We start from the raw sequence: 26993 nt of genomic DNA on the forward strand, positions 1-26993 counted from the left end.
TCAATAAAGAGTTTACACCAGAGTAAAAAGAGATGTTTGATTTATTTGTTTAAGTGAAGGTGGATGATTGGGTTTGGCTCTTTGAAATACTAAAATGCAAACTCAATTTGTTTTATATAATATTTGGTTTGCGGTGTTGTGTATCTACTTGCCAGATAAAGTTTGTAAACTGCCTTGCTATACTACACTACACCGCGGAGTAGATTTATCGGATTTTTCGAGAGACTTGTCAGTTCTGAAAAGAACTGTCCTGCTTTTTATTTCCTACCTGGGCGGAAGGTATAGAAAAGAAGAAACCACTGGGACTACTACTTTAGCTTAGGATCGTTTTTAACTGCACTACCGCGGAGTCAGTTCTTAAATTGGTCTCAATGTTTCGACTAGCTTGCTCTAGTCATCATCAGGAGACTGGCGGAGTCAGTTCTTGGATTGGTCTCAACGTTTCGACTAGCTCCCCCTAGTCATCGTCAGGAGACTGGCGGAGTCAGTTCTTAAATTGGTCTCAACGTTTCGACTAGCTTGCTCTTATAGTCACCGTCAGGAGACTGGCGGAGTCAGTTCTTAGATTGGTCTCAACGTTTCGACTAGCTTGCTCTGGTCATCGTCAGGAGACTGATTTGTCTTCTTGCAAGCTGTGCACTCCTCATCCGGGACCGAGACCTCAGCCGACACTGTTATCGACAAGTATTTAAAAGGCACTGTATGGGCACCTTTGGTAATAATTATAAAAAACCAATATTCTCACCTGGCCTATCCCAACATATGCATAAAATGAAAAATCTGTGAAAATTTTGACTCAATTGGTCATCGAAGTTGCATGAGTATAATGAAGAAGAAAAAACACCCATTGCACAAGTTTGTGTGCTTTCATATAATGCGTAATCTTTCTCAAAAAGTACATTTATTTCAGAGGCAGCCATTTATGCAATGTTTCATACTATGAACAGCTCTCCATTGCTCGTTACCAAGTACGTTTGTTATGCTAACAATTAATTTGAGCAATATTAGTCTCTGTGAAGAATGAGATATTACAGGAACCTTCAACGGTTTGTTTGATGATCTCAGACTGGTTCGAGGAGTGTACACAACCGTCTCTTATACACACTGGGGCTAGGACCAAGTCAACAGTATATTATAGCATTTAATAATTATTAATTTGTTCTATGGGTAAACCATTTCTAAAAAGAAGTATAGTTAATAATCAAAACAAGCCCCCCCCCCCCATACCACCACTATCAAACCACGCCCTACCCAGACACTTAACGGGCTCCTAGTTTTGAAGAAAAAAAACACCTTTTGACTTGCAGTGCCTTTGTTCCTTCTGTTTATACACATTATAAAAGAAAAATACACACTTCAAATTCATCTGAAGTTGAACTATAGTTGCTACTACACAAGGGAGGGTCCGAACTCCAGTTTTATCTAAACGTCGCTTCCAGACACACATGAAGTGTCAGATTTAAAGATGGCGCGTTGTTGCAGTCGATGCACAGTGGTAGGCTGTGTGTTACTGCAGCTTCTTCTGGGTCTACCGTCGTTAATTCAAGGTGAGTTTTCCCACTTCCATTCGGTTGGAAAGACAGTGGAAGTCTCGCAAGTACTCAAACAATTAAGACATGTTGAGACCTACAGTGCGCAAGGTTGATTCCTTGATACAAAAGTAATATGATGTTCTCGAATAATGCGCTAGACTTGAGGCCGGTTTATAGTCGGTCGCGCGATGGTCGCGCGATGGAAAACTTGCGCGCGATCCTAAGACCGAGGCCTAAAAACTGTGGGTTTTTTTATGATTGCGCGTCAAGATTTCAATCGCGCGACTCGGACTATAAAGCCGGCCTTTAGGGACTTGTCACGCGAGGAATATTTTTGCAGGCAACTTGGAGGCAACCAACTGCAGTTAATGCTACGGAAATTATTTTTGGTAGCACATGGGTATTTTTTATTAACATTGTCTCACGATCCACAATACATGTAATAGTTAATTGAAATATGAATGGCTTATCTTCTTGGAGATTCCCTGGAAATTGGTGCCTGTAAAGTTGTCTCATGTGACATGACGGTGTGTTATGACGTCACTTCAAAACGGTCATCGAAGCTTGAAGATGGTACATCATTTCTGACAACTGCAATTTTAGCTTATAAGTTAAACATATCGGTGTATATATTCGGCTACGATGGAAGAGGGAATGGTAAGGGTAGTGTGGCTTTTTGTGTGTTCTTTTAGAGGAAGCTGCCCTTTTTTAGTTTTCTTAATATTTTTTACTGCAGCGCCCTCTTATGGCCGAGTGACACAACCTTCCTACGGTCACCACAGTCTGTTTAGTGAGAATGTTGAAGCCCACATCATCGTCGGTGTGACTGCTGGGATACTTCTCATGTTCTTGATTGGTGCATGTTGTGTTTGGCATTGCTTGGGCTGTGCTTTATCTGATGAAGACGGTAATTAATAATAGTCTTGCCTCAAGACGTTCAATTAATACTTTATTCGTTGTTTAGTCTAAAAAAACGCCATGTTTTCGAAACAGTTACTGCTGGGATACTTCTTATTTTCTTGATTGGTGCATGTTGTGTTTGGCATTGCTTGGGCTGTGCTATCTCTGATGAAGACGGTAATTTATAATAGTCTTGCCTCAAGGTGTTCAATTAATACTTTACTCGTTATTGGTCTCAAAACAAGCCGTGTTTTCAAAAGAGTTACTGCTGGTATACTTCGAATACTTGGTAATGAATAATAGTCTTGCCTCAAGATGTTCAAATCGGTGTTTTGTTGTTATCGTTAAAGACACTAGACACATTTTGTAATTTTCAAAGACTAATATTCTCACTTGGTGTATCTCAACATGCATAAAATAACAATTCTGTGACAATTTTGACTCAATTTATCATCGTAGTTGCAAAAGAATAATGAAAGAATAAACACCACTCTTTGCATAAATCTGTGTGTTTGCAGATGCCTGAGAAAGGCTTCCGGTCTGAAGTTGTTTCTAAGATTCAAATAATTTCAAACTGAAAACTTGTTTCGTGTTATATCATGTTAGTCTCCAAACAAGTGGAGAGTGTGTAGAGTGGAACTCATGTTATAGTGTGTTTTCTCTGATAGACATTGGAGACTGGTGTTAACGACTACGGGATCCCCAAAACAAGCTCAGTTTCTGACGAACCTGCAGTTGACACTTTCAAGAAAGGGACTTAGATAGGCGGTTAGTCTTCTCGAAAGTACGGCTTCATAAGCGTCGGCTACGCCACAAGCTCCATTACCCCCGTTAAGAAAGCACATGATTACCAATTACCTGACAACATACCTAGGTATAGCCGTTACCAATTCCGTAGTTTCGAAAACGGCATGAGTCGATTTTCAGCGGCTTTTTTTTATGTTGGCGCCCTCTTTTATATATAATTAAAAAATGGTAATTGAAAGGCTATGACGTCATTATTGTTTACCATATAGTTGTCTATTTAATTGTCTTCTACCTATTGGTGATGCATCTCGCTTTTATAAAGTAACTGTATGTACATACTGGTCCGCGTGTGTGTGTGAAAAAAAGTATTAAAGTCTCACCATTATGGAGATCGATGTTTTTGACCAGTAGAAAACAGTTAATAATACTGTTTATAAGCAGCTTTTAAAGGCAGTGGACACTATTGGTAATTACTCAAAATAATTATTAACATAAAACCTTACTTGGTAAAGAGTAATATTTCTGAAAAATAATGTTATTCCTCTTTTGGGGCCCGTTTGTAGTGTTTGCATTTCGAACCTAAAACTACCATTTCTTTTTTTTTAATTTCGAAATTTTGTTTCACAAATAACCAAAGCAGTCTTATAATGTTTAACAAAAATGAATCTTGCAGATTTGTGCTGCTTTGTACATCACAAAGTCAAAAGTATTTCCTGAGCGGTCATGCCCTCTTGTGATAAAAGGTTTTATAATAATAATAATAATAATAATAATAATAATAATAATAATAATAATAATAATAATAATAATAATAATAATAATAATAATAATAATAATAATAATAATAATAATAATAATAATAATAATAATAATAATAATAATAATAATAATAATAATAATAATAATAATAATAATAATAATAATAATAATAATAATAATAATAATAATAATAATAATAATAATAATAATAATAATAATAATAATAATAATAATAATAATAATAATAATAATAATAATAATAATAATAATAATAATAATAATAATAATAATACCATTTATATAGCGCCTTTTCCTAAGGTGGTGATATATATTATTGGTGCATAAAGACGATTGATGACACTCTTTGAGTACATAAAACAAATTGTACAAGGTACGATAATGGCGCTTTCAGAAAACGTAAATTATGTCGTCATGTACGGGCGCGGCAATAAAACCTTGGCCCAATTCGTAAATGTGTTGATGAGCACGGAAAGTGTATTGCTTACCAAAAACAGAATACCAGCCAAAATTACAGTAAGTTTACATTGTTGTGACTAGTATCCCACTCATTTTTTGCTTAGCAAAGCCAATTAATTGTCAAGCAGAATTTTTAAACAGCTTTTATGAAATTGGGCTTTGTAATTATTTTAAATGCATTCTTCTAGATAATAAGGCATGTCCTCGCCCTCTGTGGTCATGTGACCTGGCTACCATTGATCTTCCGGAGGGGGTGACGGCCATCTCACCCTCCTCGGGGGCACCGGTGGAGGGGCGCCATCTCCGTCCTCGTCTGAAGATACCTGGAAGTCGCCCTGCTCATTGAAGTTGAATCGTGCGTAGACTGTCGGCTCTTCGGCACTTCGATGGACGGTCGGGTTCACATCGGCCCGTTGGTTTAGTTCAAGATCGGCGTACACGAGCTCCGCCGAGTGACTCCGAACGTCACTTAAAACAGTCGCCTAAAAAGGATCGTAAATATAATTTGAAACTTCGCATCGTGGACTATAATCAGGTGATGTTAGTGGTGACATTATTGCGTTCTGTGGATCCATGCCTACGCAGCAGTGACAGGTTCAGATGGCTTTCTGATGACTGATGCCCAGAAAAAAATCTTAAGACTTTTCTTTTGCAACGTCACAGCCCGAGTTTTTACCAACCCAGATTGGAAAACTATGGACAGCCATAAGTGCAAATCAAGAAAAGGGCGCTATTTTTGGTAACAAAGTAACCAAATTTGTTGATTTTGTTTGAAACAAAACAACCCATTATTAGAAGTATTCTACTTAATTGAAAGTTTGCAGAAAATGTTGAATTTTGTTAAAACATCTGTTTTTACGATTGGGTGTTTTACTAACAATCAGCCGGCCACCCACCAAGGCGGTTTTTTTATCAACAAAAGAAAGGTCAATACTAATAAAGGACGACCAACATTTTGGGCTAGATCGCTCAGTTGGTAGATCGCCGGTGTCAGATGCAATTGTGTCCGCCATGCAATACAGTCCGCTCCGGACACTTTTGCATATGCAATCGTGTCCGGGGCTATGCAAAAACCGTCCGTTGGAAATATGACTGTACATGTACATGTACATGTATGTGCGCGCGTAAGCGAGCGTGCATGCACTGAACCTACATACATGCAGCATGAATATCCACGTATGATTGCAGCGTATACCCAACGGCCGAACATTTCCCATGTCATTCATGACATGCACTTAGCTTGTTAAAAAATTGCGAACGTATTCCGTCGACCAAGGGCGTTTAATTTACTACAAGGACAGTTTTGCACGGGGCGGACACAACTGCATACGCATATATGTGTCCGGGCGGACACAATTGCATTATGCAGCAGCGTCCGGGCGGACACGATTGCACATGCAAAACCGTCCGGCGCACATTATTGCATATGCAATAATGTCCTCCGGATAGTATTGCATAGAGGACATAATTGCATGCGAAACCGGCACACTAATCCGGAGGTGGCATGCTCATATCCCACTCTAACTGTTCTTTCCCAAAACAAAAATAGTAAAGTTAGTAAAACATTTCGTTGTACCTTCATTTCCACGTTGTTGGTGGCGCTGTTCACGGGAGTAAAGTTGTCGAACAAAACTTGGTGACCTTGAGTAAAAAATATGTTTGTGGAATTTAAATAACTGACTTTGGAAGGTTTTTTTTTGTAGCTTAACACATTATAATAATTCTTCACCCCGGCTGCAGGTCTAAAAAAGATTGAGTATTTCCAATCATTGAACGGTGAATGTTCAATCCAGAAACTTGGATGAAACATCTTTCAACTGAAAATAACTCACCATTGATTGCCCTAAAAATCATTCATGACTTAGATCAAAAGTATTTCACACCTTTGTACTATCGCATCACGGTGGTAAAGGGTCATGCGGGAATCAATACAAACCAAACCGAGTCTGGAAGAGGAAATAGTCTGACCCATTTGACTTGAGGTATCATGAGATTAGCATTCATAACTTCCGTTTTACATGCTGGGGACCACGACTCGCGGATTGAAAAAGCGGTATAGTAATGGTATACCATTTGCAGAACTTACCATACTGCCGCACAAGCCTGGGATGGGCTCCAAGGACCGCACTCACCGGTTCCTGACTCGGTAGAGGTGGGGGCGCCCTAGCGGGGATCTCAGGCGCATGATCGGTGATGACGTCACCGCGTTCTTGGTAGTCATTCTCTCCTTTAAAATAAAATAAAAATAAAAAAAACTCCTTATGTAGTACTAGTAGACTTTTGGGACAACAGACGTACCAGTTAAATTCCATTGTTCTCGGTGAGATGCGCATGCTAAAAACTATATAAAAAAATGTAAAGGCCAACAATGGTAAGTCTGCTGCCACCTAGCAATGGCAAAGTCTCCCATGCATTTAGGGTGCGTTCGTTTAGCTTCCCTGGGTCGACCCCGGTGTGTGAATGGGGTTTTTTCCAGGGCGAACGTGTGCAGATAATTACCCACGTTCGTCCTGGGAAAAAAAAACCGCCACACACCGGGGTCGACCCAGGGAAGCTAAACGAACGCACCCATAGTTTAAAACTACGCACGGCGTATAGGATTGGCGAATGAACAACCTCCTTTTGATTTGAACTGTTAATCAAGGTTTCCCCACCTGCACTTTGGTTGAAAACAGCGCCCACTACCGTCGGGATCTGTCTGTTGATTCGAGTAGGATCAGTCGGTCTGCTAAAAAAGAAAAAAAGTAAAAAAGAAAAACTAAATAAGAAAATTATACTGGCTCTTTAATATAAAGGGCGTCAATGAAACAAAAATATTTAGTTAATATGGTGCAAAATGTGTGTAAAGTTTAGTACTATCATGTTTTGAAAAATACTATTTACATTAACCTTCGGAATCCAGTTGAGTTGTTTGTTTGAATTTTACTCAACAAATAATTACAATGCCGTTATAGTTTTGAAGTTGTTCCAAACTTGTCAACTAAAACAATGGATATAACCTTGTTAGCAGTCTTTATATATTTCCTCAAAATTACTACTTACATTCGCTGCGAAGGAAGTCTTCTACGACCTGCGAAATATAAAATACACGAACCGTTTTTATTGTCTGAAGATCAGCAGAGTATATCCGATTGAAACGTCGAGACCACAAACAGCTATTTTCAGAACCAACATTTCTCCCAAAAGAGAATTACATAATAATGGCTGTACCTGCAAGTTTACTTTTTTTTATGTTTTATGTTTCGGGGGTGATTGTTTTTTATTTTACAGTATATTTTATTCTTCGAGTGTTACCCTTTTTGTTGTGGGTGTGGCTACTGGCTATTATTTGGGTTGCTGGGGCGTTTATTTTGTTTATTTAGTTTGTCTGTGGCTTAAATTAATAAAAATTTCCATTTACAAAGTTGTCCTTTTATTGAAACTTGTTATTCACAGCTTTAAAGGCAGTGGACACTATTGGTAATTACTCATAAAAAAAATTATTGGCATAAAACCTTTCTTGGTGACGAGTAATGGGGAGAGGTTGATGGAATAAAACATTCTGAGAAACGGCTCCCTCTGAAGTAACTTAGTTTTTGAGAAAGAAGTATTTTTCCACGAATTTGATTTCGAGACCTCAGATTTAGGATTTCGGGTCTCGAAATCAAGCATCTGGAAGCACACAACGTCGTGTGACAAGGGTGTTTTGTCATTCATTACTCGCAACTTCGACGACCACTTGAGGTCAAATTTTCACAGGTTTGTTATTTTGTGCATATTTTGAGATACACCAAGTTAGACAGACTGGTCTTTTAAAAAATACCAAATGTGTGCAGTGTCTTTAAAGCACTTGTTTTGTTTTTACTGCGATTATGTGAGTGTATTTCTTTATCAAACACATTTTGTTTTACACATTTTCATAACATAAGCTTTTAATTACATTTTTAGTTTTTGTAATGTACATGTGCACCTGTTATTTTGGGATTTCGTCCAATATTGGTAGGTACCTTTTTCTACACTTTTATTTAATACTGAAACCATTTCCTGAATAATATCCTCATTTACAGAGAAAAAAATTCAAACTTACGTTTCTTCTTCTTTCTCTTTCGGTAAACTACAACAAGAGTGACCAAAACCACGGCTGCAATTGCTACGAAACATGCAGAAACCGAAATTGGCAAAACTGTGTATTTTGCTGAGGAAAAACGAAAGTAATAAAAAGGAGAGATTTTAGTCTGGAGTTAATATAAAAATAAAAAAAACGAAATTAAAATAGTAATAGCTTTTGCAAACTTTGTCCAGACAAAAGAACCTATGAGTATAGCTAGGGTATAAATGCAAGAGTTATATTCTTAGTGGTATAGCGTTTTTAACCCTAGCAGGGTCTGTCTCGAAGGCTAAATAAAATTAGCGGTTGCAAACTTTTTCCCAACCAAAAAGTTATATTCTTAGTGGTCTAGCGTTTTTAACCCTAGCAGGGTCTGTCTCGAAGGCTAAATAGAACTAGCGGTTGCAAACTTTTTCCCAACCAAAAAGGACATAAATATTATGGTATAAATGCAACAATTAGTTTGTGTCCTAATATTTCAACTCTAGCAAGGATCTTTCTCGAAGGCTAAGAAATTACCTCTCACAAATAAAACTCTGCTTCAGTCGAAACATCTGTCAACTATACTTTTTGAGTTAATAATACATATATATCAGATGAAACAACTCCATTGACAATTATTGTGTGTAACTGAGATCGACAATAGTTTCCGTGGAAGGTCTAGTTATTATTGTTGCAATAGTTTTCAGGGGAGCTATGCCATGGCTTTTGTTTGTTTTTCTTATAGACTGGTCTCGCGCGTATTCGGACTCTGGACCCGTTAAAGTGTGGGGATTCGTTTCCTCATGCGTATTGTATAGTAAGACCAAGTGGATTCTAAAAATCTTTAATTATTATGGCTTAAAACCGGAACAACTTTTGTCATATGCTTGTGTCATAAACTCACCATCAGTTACGTCACCCATCATCGTAGGCTTGGATGTTGAGAATGTAGTCACGTGTGTATAGCTGCTACCTGTAGTATCAGATGACGTATGTGTACTTGCCGATGCTTGTTCAGTTTGCAAATCACCTTCAATTTGAAATGGCATGTGGCATTGTTTTAAGCGAAATAGAAAGTCCATTTCATTATATAACTCTATCTGAAGTAATGTAGTGTTTGAAAATAGGTTACTCACTGAAATATTTCAAGCCTTTCTCAGACATCTGAAAGCACACACACAATGTTGTACAACAAGGGTGTTTTTTTCTTACAAAGATTTTCTTGGAACTTCGATGACCAAATGAGCCCAAATTTTCACAATTTGTTAAAATTTGTTAGGATACACCCAGTGAGAATCATGGTCTTTGACAATAACAAACGTGTCCAGTACCTTTAACGACTTGATTTCAAATCTACTTATTTTAATGTCTTCGTATTTATTGATATTATTTGACTAGTACCTTGTATATGTAGCTGACGTTTTTGTGGCGGTATGGCAGAGCCAGCAGGGAAGCTTGCCAAACAGACCAGGGATCCACCGTCAATTCCCGTCAACTGGCTGTGAGTGTTCCATAGACCCGTGTCTCCACTCTCGACGGTCGTATTTGTCACATTCTCCGTTAAGTTTCGGTCATTCAGGGTCCAGCGTATCTCAGCGGCTGGTTTGGAGCCGTAGACTGAGCAGTTTAGACGGTATGGACCAGGGTAGGCTAACGTGACGTTGTCAATTTCCGCAAAGTTGTGAGTTTGGTTTGATAGAACCATGACGGTTGGAGGTACTGTGTTCAAGTTACAAGAAAGTGTGATTTAAACATGATTTTACACCTACTATAAAACGTACTCATTTGTAACCTGTTTGTTCTTAGCGTTGTGTGGTGTTTGCTTGTTTGTTTTGTGAAATAGTAGCCTATTACATCGTTAGTATAGGCATACATCATCAAACAAGTTTAAAGGTCTGTGCACGTTTGGTAATTGTCAAAGACCAGTGTTCTCATCCCAATATAAGCATAAAATAATAAACCTGTAAAAATTTGGGCTCAATTGGTCATCGAAGTTGCCAGAAAATGATGAAAGAAAAAACACCCTTGTCGGAAGAATTTGTGTGCTTTCATGGGAATAAAAGACTTCTAGAAGTCTTTTAATATTTAGTGAGAAATTACTTCTTTAAAAAAAATACGTTACTTCAGAGGGAATCGTTTCCCACAATGTTTTTATACTATCAACAGCTCTCACTATGCCTGGTACCAACTCAGTTTTTAAGTTAATATTTGTTTTGAGTTATTACCAAACGTGTACCTTCACTTTAAGTTTTGAAATGTGATCAAATTATACGGGACTTTGAGGCCATTGCAGGGCAAATAAATTAGAAAAATGTGTTATGTTTAAAGTCACCTGGAAATAGAACCTTTTTTCTTTCAAACATAAGAGTATATGCTTACGAACAATAAAACAATTTTTTTAGTAATTGTTTGTCACGATTTATACGTTAAAAAAATATATGAAGTTGTTTGGGGGGCTGACTCCGCCTACCCCTTTTGTGACGTCAATCGAGGCAGACTTTGCCTGCAATGCGTATAGTAAGCACACGTGCAAAGTACATGTACGTCCAAGTCGTGAGTTGGTACATTTCAAAAAGTGTTTTTCTGCATTCAGCAGCAATACACCTGGTCGGCATTGCCGGAAAAAACAAGTACATGTATACTTTGCAATTGTGTTTACTCTACGCATTACAGGCAAAGTCTGCCTCGATTGACGTCACGAACAGCGCCCTCTCGGGTCGGGTTCTACTCTTAAATTTGTAAATAACATAAGAACTGATATTTTAAAACCTTAGTTAACTGTTTATTCACATTCCACTCATCAAAACACATATAATTATTAGTGACAAAAGCTTTATTCAAAAAAAATACCACTTCCAGGTGACTTTAAATGGAAACTTTCTCAGGCCATTTCCAAATTAGCCGTTGTGTGTGTTTGTATTTGTATCTAAGGCTACTTCTTACCATTAACCACCAGTTCCGAGAAGGACTCTTCAGGTACACAGCCCGTTACTTGACACTTGTATTTGCCACCATCTTCCAACTGAACGTTTGTGATCGTCCAGTTGCAAATCTTGTGTCCGAGGGTTTTAGTTGAAGCCTCTAATTTGCATTCTCGTAAAAATGTTGGATCTGTACAATTTTCATCATAGACAATGCAGTTCAACCATGAAGTTGTTGTTGTACAATTAATATTGTCCTCTTGCCATTGGCACACGAGTGTGGCGTTTTCGCCAAGCAAGGCAGTCACACTCGGGGTCGATGAAACATTTAACGGCATCAGTACTCCTACGTCAACAAAAATACAATGTAAGAACTTACCACCACATCCAATCTAGTTATCGCTAGCTCAGAACTACGAGGTAATTAATGGCATTTTTATTATGAAAGGGGCGTTTAAATTTGAAGAAAATAAAACCAAAACTAAAAGAAACTAATGATTTCTTAGAACACGTAACACTGTTATCTGTTGTTGCTTTATTCGACATCGGGCCAATGCAGATTTAATTTAAAGTCACCTGGAAGTGGTATTTTTTCAAAATAAAGCTTTTGCCACTAATATATGTGTTTTGATGAGTGGAATGTGAATAAACAGTTAACTAAGGTTTTAAAAAATCAGTTCTTATGTTATTTACAAATTTAAGAGTAGACCCTGACCCGAGAGGGCGCTGTTCGTGACGTCAGTCGAGGCAGACTTTGCCTGTAATGCGTAGAGTAAACACAATTGCAAAGTACATGTATACGGACCAAGTCGTGAGTTTGTACGTTTCAAAAACAGATTTTTTTGTTTTTTTCCCGGCAATGCCGACCAGGTGTATTGCTGCTGAATGCAGAAAAACAATTTTTGAAACGTACCAACTCACGACTTAGACGTACATGTACTTTGCACGTGTGTTTACTGTACGCATTGCAGGCAAAGTCTGCCTCGATTGACGTCACAAAAGGGGTAGGCGGAGTCAGCCCCCAAACAACTTTATATATTTTTTAAACATATAAATAATGACAAACAATTACTAAAAAAATTGTTTTATTGTTCGTAAGCATATACTCTTATGTTTGAAAGAAAAAAAAATTCTATTTCCAGGTGACTTTAATCCCTAATAAAATGAATTGCTCAATTTTCCCTTCAATTACCATAAGGTTTGTATACGGTTGCTAAACAAACAAACAAACAAACAAACAAACAAACAAACAAACAAACAAACAAACAAACAAACAAACAAACACACCAACAACACAATATATATATATATATATATATATATTTGTTTTTTATTTTCGCACATAATTTATATGATTGACTTACCACCATTGATAATGTTTGCCTGGTAACTTATCAATAGATACGAAATGAAGATGGCGATCATCTTAATATTCAACGCTACACCTCCGTCGTGATGATAAACCTCAACGACCCTTGAAAGTATTCTGAAATAATGCGAAGAACAAAAACTAGTTACAACACTATATAACATAAACTTTGGAACGCGTTTTTCGGGTTTTTATTTCAAAAATTACAATTTGTTTTCTTTAATAAAAATGTCATTGTTTAAGTTTAGTTTGACAGCTTACTGATTAGAAAGTTCGTACAAGAAACATTTTCTCCCCATGTGAATTTCTTTTCTCTTTAATGAAGTAATATTTAAGAAACCTCTCTCTGAAAACCTAAAAAATGCAACATTCGGTTGTTGGTAAGAACACATTATTACGGACACTGTGTTCAAATGCTAAAAACTGTGCATAGTTTGTCACTCTTTCCTACCGACTCACACAGCGGGAAGCACACCAAAATGTTCACATCAGATTTGTTATGTCATGGTTGAGCACACAGGAACAGCATCAGCGGCTATTTTTATCAGCTCTAATAACGATCTTGTATAATACCTAATGTTTAGCGATGAGTCTTACCGTGTTCCTTGTTAAGATTATTGACTCATTAATCCTTGTAGACCCGTATGCTTCGCTTAGATCACTCGTTATGAAACCACAGGCTATTCTTAAAATAATAATACTTAGACTTCACTGATCACATTTCGTTTTCGTAAGCTAAAGGTTAAAATATCTATAAATTACGTTCTTACACGTGGACTATTAAAGGGACACGTTGCCTTGGATCGGGCGAGTTTGGTCTATGGAAAGTGTTTGAAACAGTTCGTTATGAAATGCATATGAATAGAAAGATATTTTAAGAGTAGAATATAATGATCCACATAAACATGCCTAGAAATTGCGTGGTTTTCCTTTTACGTCGTGAACCACTACGGCATGCAATTTTGTGCGAGTCAAATTTTTGACGGAAATGGCCGACCGTATTATTTCGCAAAAAGGAAAACCGCGCAATTTCGAGTCACATTTGTGTGGCTCGTTATATTCTACTTTTAAAACATCTTTCTAACCACCATAATTATGCATTTTATAACAAACAGTTTCAAACGCTTTTCGTGGACCAACTCGACTGATCCAAGGCAACTCACCCTTTATAAAAGAAAGGCCTTAATGGTTTTACTTTGGTGTAATTGGTTGAAGCCATTGGACACTTTCGGCACAGAAAAAAAAAGTTCACAGATTTACAAATAACTTACAGGGTTTACAGAAGGTAATGGTGAAAGACTTCTCTTGAAATATTATTCCATGAAATGCTTTACTTTTCGAGAAAACATTAAAACAATTATCAATTCTCGTTATCGAGAATTACGGAGTTATTTTAAACACATGTCATGACACGGTGAAACGTGCGGAAACAAGGGTGGGTTTTTCCCCCATTATTTTCTCCCGACTCCGATGACTGATTGAGACTAAATTTTCACAGGTTTGTTATTTTATATAAACGTTGCGATGCACGAAGTTTGGGCCTTTGGACAATACTGTTTACCGAAAGTGTCCAATGGCTTTAAACAAAACTTAAAGGTGCAACTTATATCCGATTGTCTTCTTGTTATAAAGATTGTACGCTATAGTTGTAGTAGCATCCTGAGAAGCCATCATCATCTAAGATGACCCGTTGATTAGAAGTCAATACAAATATTGGAATCTGAGAGTCGAACAAGCATGAATTGTTTCTCAGATGTCTAAGGGTTGGTGTCCGGTTCGTGAATGCTGCGACCAGAGATGCGGTTGGTACCCGCTGTCACCTCGATAAACGTACATGGATGCTCCTGCTAAAATACCTTTAGCTGGTTAGGGGTTTTCGCCGTTTTTTTCTCAACAACAAGTATAGACACTGTATTCGGCTGAAAATGTCACCATCGTGATTTGTTTATAATTTCTCGATAAATTTGCTTATAAATCAGCATTATACGTTGACAGAGAGCTATCCCAAACTTAAGTATTTAATTTTAAGGTGGAGTTTCTTTAAAGCCAGTGGACACTATTGGTAATTGTCAAAGACTAGCCTTCACAGTTGGTGTATCTCAACATCTGCATAAAATAACAAACCTGTGGAAGTTTGAGCTCAATTGGTCATCGAACTTGCGAGATAATAATGAAAAAAAAACACCCTTGTCACACGAAGTTCTGTGCGTTTAGATGGTTGATTTCGAGACCTCAAGTTCTAAACTTGAGGTCTTGAAATCAAATTCGTGGAAAATTACTTCTTTCTCGAAAACTATGGCACTTCAGAGGGAGCTGTTTCTCACAAGGTTTTATACCATCAACCTCTCCCCATTACTCGTCACCAAGAAAGGTTTTATGCTAATAATTATTTTGAGTAATTACCAATAGTTTCCACTGCCTTTAAGATCACGTGCCTGATATGCATCCACCATGTGAAAAGCAACATGATGTATCATCATACATTCTTTATCCCAATGCAAACCATAACATTGTATGTTGATAAAAATATGAAACGGGGTTATGAGAATGGTAGAATAAACGTTTCAGTCCATAGAGCTATGTAACAGGATAGCTCTTGGTTCAATCTACACGTAATCGGAAACGCGGAGTAAGTTTTACGGGGCGCCCTCTTGTGAAACTCTTCCTCACAATTTATTTAGATATCTTCAAGGGTTGGGGTTTAGAGCCTCGCAAAACGCCGATTAATTTTGTACAGATTCATGCTTCGTCAGGGAAGTTTATCATTTTGATAATTTGTACAGTGCTCCTGAATGGTTGTAGGGGCTATAAGTCCATATGGCCAGGGCCAAGTTTTTATAAAGCCCTATAAGCATAAACGTTTAGTGTTGCGACTGGAGCCCAACTTATTTGTAACTTAGCAAATATATTTGGGTGAGCAGTATTTTCTGCTAAAAAATAAACTTCATGAAATTGGGCATAACATGTAGGTGTATTTGATCTTGATTAAGGTGAATGTCTTCCGATTGAGCTTTGGGCTTATTTACCTCAATGAGATATCACTTTTTGTAAAAATGAGTGAAAAAGTGGTGGCGCCATACGGAAAGTTATCCTATTCAAGTCGTTTTCTTTTAGGAAATGTTTTGATCATTTATTTGCTCTCATACAGTCATTTATTTTAAGTAACTTTGATAATATTTATAGATAACTTTCCGTATAGCGCCACCACTTTTCCACTCATTTTTACAAAAAGGGATATCTCATTGAGGTGAATTAGATACTATATAATATACATTATTTCATATCTAATGAAAAAGTGGTGGCGCCATACGGAAACTTTTCCAGATTTATTGTTAAGTGTTAAAGTTATTCCATAATTCCAATGAAGACTAGACATTATTTAAGATTGATATTAAAACAGCCCCGAACCCTCATAAGTCTATTACACGACCCATTATTTAAATGAAGGTCACATTCACAAGAAATATTATCAGTAAAATTTGTTCGTGTAAATCGAAATTACCTGAAACTAGGAATGAAAGCAAAGGTTAAATTCAGTTTCAGTATTAACATTATTTTATTACCTTCATCACAGGGGAATAAACATAATAATTTTTATTTTTATTTTAATAATTCCAACAACCAGTTTACAATATTTTGCCCACGAAAAACGAGAGCAAAATGGTAATAATTTTAAAATGACGGGCAGACCTTGATAGTTGTTGGACCACCGCTTAAAAACAATACAAAACTGCATTTTTCTTTGACAGTGAAATAACCAGTGATGAAATGATATCACTGGATACATTTTTTAATGAGGAATAGTACTTTCAGACCAGCAAGCTATTTTGTAGTGACTTGGAAGTATTTTTGTTTCGGAATTTGTATTTATTTAATGCAAAATATGCAGTCTATCATTGAACAAACTAATCAGGGCCCAATTTCATAGAGCTGCTTAGCACAAAAGTTTGCTCAGCATGAAATTTCTTTCTTGATAAAAACAGGATTACCAACCAAATTTCCATTTGTTGCATATTGCTTGTTACTGGTATTCAGGTGTTTTTTGCTTATCCTGAAAATCACGTGGAAATTTGGTTGGGTAATTCTGTTTTTATCAAGGCACAAACTTGATGCTATGGAAATTTTTGTGCTTAGCAGCTCTATGAAATTGGGCCCAGGAATTCAACAGTGTAAAACTAGATTTTCAAACGGATACAGAAGTATAGACCCATCATCCACCCACTTTACAAAATTGTTAACGTAAGAAACAAAACAACATCAAAATATGCACAAAATTATGACAGCTTCCCTAAACACTCAGGTAAGAGATTTTGAGTGGCAGGTTAGACTTGATCTCAAGTCTGAAACAGTACAGTTTTTGTTTGCATCCGATAATAAACACACACAGTGATTTGTTTGTTTATTTAGATGATCTTCCAAACAAGGGAACTGAGCAAACTCCAACAAGGGGATATAAACACCAAGCTGGCAACAGCCATGTCTCTCTCATACAAACATTGTCTTAACGTCTATGATTATGAATTTTACACAAATCAAGAAATTGTGATCCAGTAACTGGACGACAATACTTATTTCAGTCATTGTGAAATCAGCAGTTAGCTTGAGGATTCGCACCAACAACCTTGTGATTGCATGTCCTTCAGTCACAAAGTGATTTGGGGGGAGGGCCTTAGCGTTTCGACCCCTTCCTTCCAGTGGGCGTGGTCGACTTGACACCAGGGCGGGAACTTTTATTGGATGCATCTTTCTTCCCATGTTTCCTCCTTGAGCCCTTGGCACTCCCAGAACCGGAGTGTTCCTTTGTGGAAAGACGTGCTGGGGAGAAAAAAAAGGAACGCAATTACTTAAAGGAACAAAATGTCTTTAGGGTGTCATGGCTGAGTTGTTTAGCACCTTGACTTCAAGTTCTTGTGGTTGAGTCATCAGAGTGTGGGTTTAATACCCGATCCCTTTGTCTTTGAGCAAGATGCTTTACTATAACTGCTTCTCTTCACCCAGGAGTATAAATTCGTACATGCGAGGGTAGAGGTTAATATTATTTTTGATAAGCCTTTGGAGTGCCATGGCGGCCCAGTGCTGTATATACTCCCTAGAAAGCGGATAAATATTACATGAATGTTATTGACCCAATGACCAGGGCACCAATGTAAAGCATTTTTATCTGATTATTTCTAATAATGTGCTATTGTTGAACTAGTTTTCTAACACTTAAAGGCAGTGGACACAATTGGTAATTCGTCATTTATCTTCATAATTATCATTAGCATCAAACCTTAATTGGTAACAAGTAATGGGAAGCTGTTGATAGTATAAAACATTGTGAGAAACAGCTCCCTCTGAAGTGACGTAGTTTTCGAGAAATAAGTAATTTTCCAAGAATTTGACTTCGAGACCTCAGATTTAGAATTTTAGGTCTTGAAATCAACCATCTAAATGCACACAACTTCGTGTGACAAGTTTTTTGTGTTTTTTCATTATTATTTCGCAACTTCAACGACCAATGGAGCTCAAATTTTCACAGGTTTGTTATTGTATGTATATGTTGAGATACACTAAGTAAGAAGACTGGTCTTTGACAATTACCAATAGTGTCCAGTGTCTTTAAAGCCATTGGACCCTTTCGGTTCAGAAAAAAAAATAAAAGTTCACAGATTTACAAATAACTTACAGGGTTTACAGAAGGCAATGGTGAAAGACTTCTCTTGAAATATTATTCCATGAAATGCTTTACTTTTTGAGAAAACAGCAAAACAATATAAATTCTCGTTAACGAGAATTACGGATATATTTCAAACACATGTAATGACACGGCGAAACGCGCGGAAACAAGGGTGGGTTTTTCCGTTGTTTTCTCCCGACTCCGATGACCGATTGAGCCTAAATTTTCACAGGTTTGTTATTTGATATAGAAGTTGTGGTACACAAAGTGTGGGCCTTGGACAACGCTGTTTACCGAAAGGGTCCAATGGCTTTAAGCACACCACAACTCTGGTGTTTCTGATCAGCAGAGTGGTTCCAGTCCTGGTCGTGGTGCTTGTGTCCTAGAGCAAAAGATGTTTACCGTAATTGTTTTGTCCTTCGGATTAGTGGACATTAAGCCATAGGTTCCGTGCACAATGAACCGATCCGGCCTGTCAATCAAACTGTGCGCGTTCACCCATTTGACCAATCACAGCAATGATTGTGGTCGGACAAACTCGGTCATGCGTGCGCGTATATTTGGCACGCGCGGCTGAATCGTGCAGAATGTCATTGGGAGTGCTCGTACACGTGTCTTGCTCACGTGCGCGGTAGGTGGAGCTTAGTGGAAAGCCGGAACGGTCCATAACAAACAAAGAACTAAGAAGAAAGATCTTACCCAAAAAGGCTGCATCAATTGCTTGGATGTCGTTTAACAGTGGAATGTAGTGGGGTTTCTGGCTGCCTTCGTTTTCTACATTGAGAAAGAAAAAAAAATCAACGATGAACTGGTAAGACATGGGTTGATATAGACCATGTGAACTTTGTTTACAATAAGTGTGACCTTGTACATTGTTTGAGTATTCTGGCAGGCACAATACTGCACAGGTCATTAGGGAAAGTTTACATTTTGTGTCATAATTTCCACATATAGACATACATCCAAGAATTATGAAAGTAAAAGCTGGACAAGTTTTGCGATTTGCCCCCTTTCATCATATCAAAAGTTGATAAGAATTAGACAGTGCAAGATTTTATTATTTGTTTCATTAGGCTGTGTACAAATCGTGCCTGCAGGAAGTCTAGGCTTGGTGGCTCTTTTGTAAACAAGTGATGTCACAGGTCACAACGTCTATACATGTAGTTCAAAGCACCAAAGAAGAAACTCAATTTAACCCTAACTTCGTTATGTTGTTTAGGTTTTTTTGTTTTTTTTTGCATCATGTTCTAATCCACAGCAGGTCAGCACTTTAAACTCAGTAGTTTCCCATGTCCTGTGAAAAAACACAGGCAAATTACTTGGGGTGGGGGTCGTTGCTTTGCTAGTTGAACATCTGCTCTAGCAAAACAAAGGTCATGGGTTCAAATTCTAGCAAAGCAAAGGTTGTGGGTTTGAATCCCACCCAAGTGATTTGCCTGTGGGTTTTTGTTTCACAATTCCAAGTTTTTGAAACCGGGTTTATCTGTGGTGGGGCCTTTGCACAGAATTTGGCAAACCAAAATTGTTTGTTAATTCCCTTAACAGGTTCGGGAAAGTACAGAGACAGTGCTTAATTCACGTTGGTGCAAAGGTAAAGATAAGTTAAAGTCACCTGGAAATAGAGTTTTTTTGTTTTTTTTCAAACATAAGAGTATACGCTTATGAACAATAAAAAAAAAAAATTTTTAGTAATCGTTTGTCCTGTTTTCTATGTTTAAAAAATAGATAAAGTTGGTTGGGGGTCTGACTCCGCCTACCCCTTTGTGACGTCAATCGAGGCACCACAATTTGACATGAAGAGAAAAGTTATTCTAAAACATGACGCCATCCTAACAACTTTTCCAGAGTGGGAAGTCAAAGAAGGTACCTAAAAGATGTGACAAACCCAAAGGAGCGTATGCCAAACAGGACAAAATTTGGGTAACTTTGAACTTTGAGGGCATGTTTTTAGCTTGCGATTCATCGTATCGTGCAGGGTAATCCGAGTGGACCGTCCGCACAGCAGCCATAGTGCGTGCAGTCTGCTCCGGGACTGTAGTTCTGTATGTAGGCATCATACCGATCAGGTACCCAGGTGTAGTGTATGGGGGCAGACTACACATTTTCTCTTCAAACATCGCGCCTCGATTGACGTCACGAACAGCGCCCTCTCGGGTCGGGGCCTACTCTTAAATTTGTAAATAAAATGAGAACTAATTTTTGAGAACCTTAGTTAACTGTTTATTCACATTCCACTCATCAAAACACATATCTTAGTGACAAAAGCTTTATTTTGACAAAATACCACTTCCAGGTGATTTTAATACACATCGGTGAAAGGTTAAAAACAATTTCATAACCCTAACTTCCCCAAAGTGATTTCCTTTGTATGCCCTAGTCTGATTTCAAGGCTCAACTTACTTTCGACTCGTACAAGTACGAGGGTTTCCCGCTCTTTCAGCACCTCATTTGCATATCGTAGTGGAGCCTCCCAGAGATGTTTCACATTCCCTTCATTGTCTGACAGGTCAACGTCCACTGCAACAAAACAAAAAATTAACATTCATTATGACAAAAATTAATATTCATTATGACAAAAATTAATATTCATTTTGACAACATGGAAACCTTTAAACCTTTTTCAGTCCAGTGATTTTTGGGACTTGATTACGGCGTTGCGCATACTAGATAAAATAATACTGAATAAAATAATACAAAATTAAAATAAAATATATTAAATTTCTATACTCTCATCTACTCCTGGGTGAAGAGGAGCAATTTATGGTTAAATGTCTAGCTCAAGGACACAAGCATCTTGGCCAGGATATGAGCCCCAACTTTAATGACTCAGATACCCTTGTCCGAGTCTGATGCGCTAGAGCGCTAAGCCATAACATTATACAATTGTTGCACGCTGTGACGGGGTCCATGGCGTTTTGTACACCCGAGGGGGGAAATGGCACCCGAGGCGAAGCCGAGGGTGTCATTTTCCCCCGAGGGTGTACAAAACCCATGGACCCCAATCACAGCGTGCAACAATTGTTTTGTTATACCTTGGTAACATTAATGTTCCTCTTCTCAAAGTTCTGTTGTTATCTTCAAACATTATTACGACGGAGTATTCATTGTTTAATAAGCAGACCAACAAGAAACAATTCCTGACTGTTCCCTCGAACCCACGGGTGTTTCGTCGTATACAGCGCTGGGCTGGAAATCGACCAACACTGGGAGCGATCAAGATGATGTACACCGGTGTACATCACTTTTCATGTAACCCGACCCCCGAGCCATGTAACATGCGTTTTTGTTGCACGTCACATGATTGGTTCTAGACCAATCAAACTTCACAGTTTGTTACCGAGGTATAACAAGATTATTTGCAGTCTTACCATCTTCTGCACAATTGCATCTCTGCTTTATGTTCTCAAGAAGCAGCAAGGTCCGGCAGTTTGGGTTAAACAATGCTTCCTCCTTCTCTGAAATCGGACAGAAAGGGAAAAAAAAAAAAAAAATCAAAAAAATTGTTTTTTTTGCCGGCAGAAGGTAATAATCAAAAGCTGTTAAGCAGAAAATGGTGCGTATAGCAAATTTCTTGAGTGGGGTACCAGTTCAAACAATGTTATTTTATGAATTTTGGGCGGTAGCCTATTTCTGTTTAGCAACATTTTTCTGCGCTAAGCAGGTTTTTGTGCATGACAGACGTCTCCTTCATCAGGTCGAAATCCTCTACAAGATACTACATGGCCAAATAAATATAACAATTCCTCCAAACATCATCCTAGAGAACAGACGATCAAGCCGACACAACCAGACAAATCAACATAGCCACACCTACAGGCAACCATTCGCCAGAGTTGACTGCTACCTCTACAGCCCTTTCCCAAGAGCTGTTAGGATTTGGAACAGGCTACCAGTGGCTGCAGTCACTGCAACCAATCTGAACGGGTTCCAAAGAGAAGCACTGCCAGCTATAAGAAAGATGGAGCTACCAATCCCTCTTAGGACAAATTGACATTATCACCACCTTATAAGCACTATCTTGAAAGCACAAGCACAGAGCGCAAATGGAAATTGCAACCCACCCTCTCCAGGACAGCAGCAATGCTTATGGGAGAGTACAACAATGCAAGATGCAAGATGCAAGGTGCTTACAGAGTCCAGGTTGTTTGGCCAAATACTGAGCATTGCTGAATCTTAATTCTCAATTCCTTTGGGAGTGAACAGCATCGAATGAAAAGTTTCTGTGGCCACTCAAATACTTTCAAAACAAAGTAGGATCTTGTAATTTATTACTATTAATTATATAGTTATTAATTGTTTACACTATTTTTATTTCAAATATAATTACAACAATTGTAAAAATGAAAGTATACATCACAATAAAACTTACCTCCGAATCGCACTGTTATAAACATTGTTCAGGTAGTTGTTCAGAACGGCACGGCACAGAAGCTATAACTGCATGAGTTCTTTCGGTTACTGTAAAAACAACTGACAAGAATAGAATAGCTATAGGGTTCACAAAACTGTGCACGAAGATGTCAGAATTTCCCCCATGGTTGCGATCGTTTGTGTCCAAACCACAAAAAAAAATCAAGTGGAATTAGAAATACGACGGTCTACGGTAGACTGGAAGACACAATCGAAGTCCACTGTCACTGCAGTACTCGTTAAGTTCAACTTACAACTTAATTAATTAAGGCGCATTCTTTTTAAAGTGGTACGTCTATTTCTTTGAATTCCTCCAGCACACCGACTCATACACACAGTCGTAGTTGAATGGGTACACATCGAAGCCAAAGAATGCCAAATCCTGTCTGCAACATTTCACTATCGTTGTACATAACTCCTCCATCGATCCATAGCCCCAGCGTGGGATGACATTGCAGTACGTAAGTCTGTACACAAAAGCCAGTGCCTGGAAACGGAACACAACTGCACGGGCAAAGGTCACAAAACAAAATACCGCGACAGGTGTAATGGGTTGGGTTAAATGGTGAGAGCGCCCTCTATAGGCGAAAGTAGCAATTTACTGGTTTCTTTCTTTCTATTATTTGGAGTAGAGGTGTAAAATAATGCTGTACATCGGAAATTGTAATGCATCAACTGTAAACACGTTTAATAATTATAAAAGTCTTTATGGATTGTCTTTTCTTTCCCTTTGCCTTCTTCAAATTTGAGAGGGGGGAATTAAAAAATAGATCTATCTTTTTGAACAAAATTATTTATTACACTCAAAGTTATACTGAAACCACACGGACTTGGACTTGATGATTGGGTGGGGGGGGGGGGGAGTAAAATATCATCTATCTTTGTTAACAAAATTATTTATTACTCTCAAAGTTATACTGAAACCACATGAACTTGCTATAATTGTCTTGAATAGTTTGGGGCTGATCGAAGACAAATTCACTAGAGTGGGATTTGAATCAACGATCTCCAATTTCACGTGGTCCATATCCCGCTCTACTTGCATCGCTGCCAGCGTAGAGGGCGACTGATGAAATATCAGTCACCATTCTGCAATGACCGCAGCTGGACGTCGTGTAGATCCGTCGCGTGTGAAACCGCGGGAATTAAAGGAACACGTTGCATTGGATCGGACGAGTTGGTCTATTAAAAGCGTTTGAAACCGTTTGTTATGAAATGCATATGGTTAGAAAGATGTTTTAAAAGTAGAATATAATGATCCACACAAGTACCACTCGAAATTGCGTGGTTTTCCTTTTACGTCGCAAACTATCACGGTCGGCCATTTATGGGAGTCAAAATTTTGACTACCATAATGGCCGACCGTGTTAGTCGACAGGGTAAAAGGAAAACCGTGCAATTTCGAGGCATGTTTGTGTGGATCATTGTATTCTACTTTTACAACATCTTTCTACCCATATGCATTTTATAATAAACGGTTAAAAACGCTTGTCAAAGACCAACTCGACCGATCCAAGGCAACGTGTTCCTTTAAAGGAACACGTTGCCTTGCATCGGACGAGTTGGTCTATTAAAAGCGTTTGAAACTGTTTGTTATGAAATGCATATGGTTAGAAAGATGTTTTAAAAGTAGAATATAATGATCCACACAAGTATCACTCGAAATTGCACGGTTTTCCTTTTACGTCGCGAACTATCACGGTCGGCCAATATGGGAGTCAAAATTTTGACTCCCATAAATGGCCGACCGTGTTAGTCGACAGGGTAAAAAGAAAACCACGCAATTTTGAGGCATGTTTGTGTGGATCATTGTATTCTACTTTTACAACATCTTTCTACCCATATGCATTTTATAATAAACGGTTACAAACGCTTGTCAAGGCAACGTGTTCCTTTAAGAATTATTGGGTTTTTTTCTATACCAACTATAGGTCACGTGCTCACATGTAAACGTTGGTAGTGCAATCGGTCTATTGGAACCGCGGGAATTTGGAATTGTTGTGAGGCCGACCACGTAGCACCTGGGCGGCAGCAGACTTCGAGTCCCGGGCTGCTGTGGCATTCGGCAGCAGAGCGCATTGGTTGGGCGGCTCTACGTTACTTTACTTTACTTTATTTCATCTCAAGGCATAACAGAATACAGTTTATACTTATTATGATTTATGCATGTTTAAATATAAAGATCAGAATAATAACATTTGAATAACACCACCTAGAGATGCAGGGGACCCACAAAAAGCAAAGCTTGTCGAGTGCGCGTCCCCTGTGAACATAAACAACAATGAAGATACATGATGACAAGAACGATTATAAACAAACAGTACGAAAGCTAAATAAAATACGTACATACACAAAAATAACGTAACATAATAGTTAGATTAGAGGTGAATTTTAAATGAAAAATGAATGAATATGATAATAAGCTACGCGAGAGTCACAATACGACAAACAATAACAAATGGGTAAATTTCATGAATTCGAATACTTGCTAAGAAGAATCTGTTTAAATTTGTTTTTAAAGTAGAAATAGATAACGATTTTTTTGTTGTATTGTCTAGGGAGTTCCACAATTTTGGCCCTTCAAATTTAACACTTTTTTTGGCCAGAGCTGTCCGTACAATTGGTAAATGAAATTCGGAGGCCTGTCGAGTTAAATATCCATGAAAGTCCCTATTTCTGTTAAACATGGACGAAATGCAGTTCGGTGGATCATTTTTTGTTAACTGAAACATGAAGATAGCGAGTTGGAAATTGTATATGTCGTTTGCCTTGAGTGTGTTATCTAGTAGAAAAAGCGGGTCGGAGTGAGCTAGATAGCTGCTATGATTTATAATTCTTAGGGCCTTTTTTTGGAGTAAAACTAGTCGAGTCATTGATCTTTGAATACAGTTTCCCCAAGCTAAGATTCCGTAATTAATATATGACAATATTAAAGTATTGTACAGGGATAAAAGGATATATTTAGGTATATAAAACTTGAGCCTGTTGATAACACCAATGTTTCTAGAAAGAATTTTACATATATAATCGATGTGGTTGTTCCAGGTTAAATTATTATCAATATATAAACCAAGAAATTTAGTGCAATCTGTTACAGTAACCTTGTTGTTATCGATGAAAACATCCCTTGGTAATGAACGTAAAGAATTAGTAAACAACATACACTTAGTTTTTTTTGACATTTAACGAAAGTTTGTTTGCTTTTATCCAGTCTGATATCAGAACAAGGTCAATATTAACAACGTCAATCAAATCATTAATATTTTTGTTACTATAGAATAAATTTGAATCATCGGCAAATAAGATACAAGACAAACGAATATTTTTAGCCAGATTAGGGCCTATGTTTGCAAAGAAATTATTAAAACTTTCGGGTATAATTTGGGGGTCATCAGTTAAATTTCCATTAACAGTGATGTCAGGAATTTTCGTAGAAGGGAATTTTTATTAATAACCCGGTTTATTATTTTCCAAGTATTCTTAATATTTGCTTTTTCTTTTTCAAATTGAAAGCAATAATACTTCTTCTTAGCTGTTCGTAAAACACTGGTTAGAATATTTTTCATTAATATAGTTCGCATGATTTATTTCATTACGTTTAGAAAGGAATTTATGATACAGTCTATTTTTAAGTTGTATTGATTTCAGGAGGGATAGTGTTACCCAGGGAGATTTAGGATTGGCTTTGTTTTTCTTTTTATTTCTAAGTGGGACATTTTTGTCGTGATGTTCATTAAATATATTCGTAAAATTGTTAAAAGCAATATTAGGATCTAGGGTATTAAATACAGGGGACCAGTCGGCTAAATTCAAATCACATGTTAAGTTCTCTAAATTATCCTTAGTATAACAACGAGAGCTGACATTCTTAGTGATCTTAGGGTGAGCATTGATCATTGGTATCGAAGTTAAAATAGGAAAATGGTCAGTAATATCTGCAGTTAATATAACAGAGTCTGGTATGGGTAGAATGCTAGTGTAAATATTATCAATTAAAGTTGCCGAATGACGGGTTACCCTTGTGGGTTTATCTATAAGTGGAATAAAGGAGTATGAAAACATAGTATCAAGAAAATTCTGTGCAGTGGTATTATCATCATAATTTAGAAGATTAATATTTAGATCTCCAGAGAGAATACAATGTTTATTT

The 26993-nt window shown here is 37.6% G+C and overlaps 2 protein-coding genes across 4 annotated transcripts; both read right to left on the reverse strand.

Moving 5' to 3' along the window:
• Nucleotides 1–4269: 4269 nt before the first annotated feature.
• On the reverse strand, nt 4270–13428 carry LOC139951408 (uncharacterized). Its single transcript, XM_071950289.1, has 11 exons — nt 13372–13428; nt 12770–12891; nt 11428–11751; nt 9886–10203; nt 9389–9514; nt 8482–8589; nt 7458–7485; nt 7070–7143; nt 6502–6642; nt 5992–6056; nt 4270–4897 (listed from the first exon to the last, which is right to left on the reverse strand). Exons 2-11 carry the CDS (start codon nt 12828–12830, stop codon nt 4646–4648), a joined length of 1497 nt encoding a protein of 498 aa, XP_071806390.1. The 5' UTR covers nt 12831–12891; nt 13372–13428; the 3' UTR covers nt 4270–4645.
• A 2627-nt stretch (nt 13429–16055) lies between these two features.
• Nucleotides 16056–23369, reverse strand: LOC139951736 (uncharacterized protein CXorf65 homolog). Of its 3 annotated transcripts, none has more exons than XM_071950799.1 (6): nt 23098–23369; nt 22803–22891; nt 21802–21888; nt 20834–20950; nt 19133–19207; nt 16056–17589 (listed from the first exon to the last, which is right to left on the reverse strand). In XM_071950799.1, the coding sequence occupies exons 2-6, from the start codon at nt 22825–22827 to the stop codon at nt 17444–17446; spliced, it is 450 nt and encodes a 149-aa protein (XP_071806900.1). In that variant the 5' UTR covers nt 22828–22891; nt 23098–23369; the 3' UTR covers nt 16056–17443. The 3 variants fall into 3 exon arrangements, with proteins under 3 accessions (XP_071806900.1, XP_071806899.1, XP_071806898.1); XM_071950798.1 differs by having other exon boundaries at nt 22803–22903; nt 23098–23368; XM_071950797.1 differs by having other exon boundaries at nt 16057–17589; nt 22803–23368.
• Nucleotides 23370–26993: the final 3624 nt, after the last annotated feature.

The sequence above is a fragment of the Asterias amurensis genome, chromosome 19 (genome assembly GCF_032118995.1).
Source record: "Asterias amurensis chromosome 19, ASM3211899v1".
NCBI classification, from domain to species: Eukaryota; Metazoa; Echinodermata; class Asteroidea; order Forcipulatida; family Asteriidae; genus Asterias; species Asterias amurensis.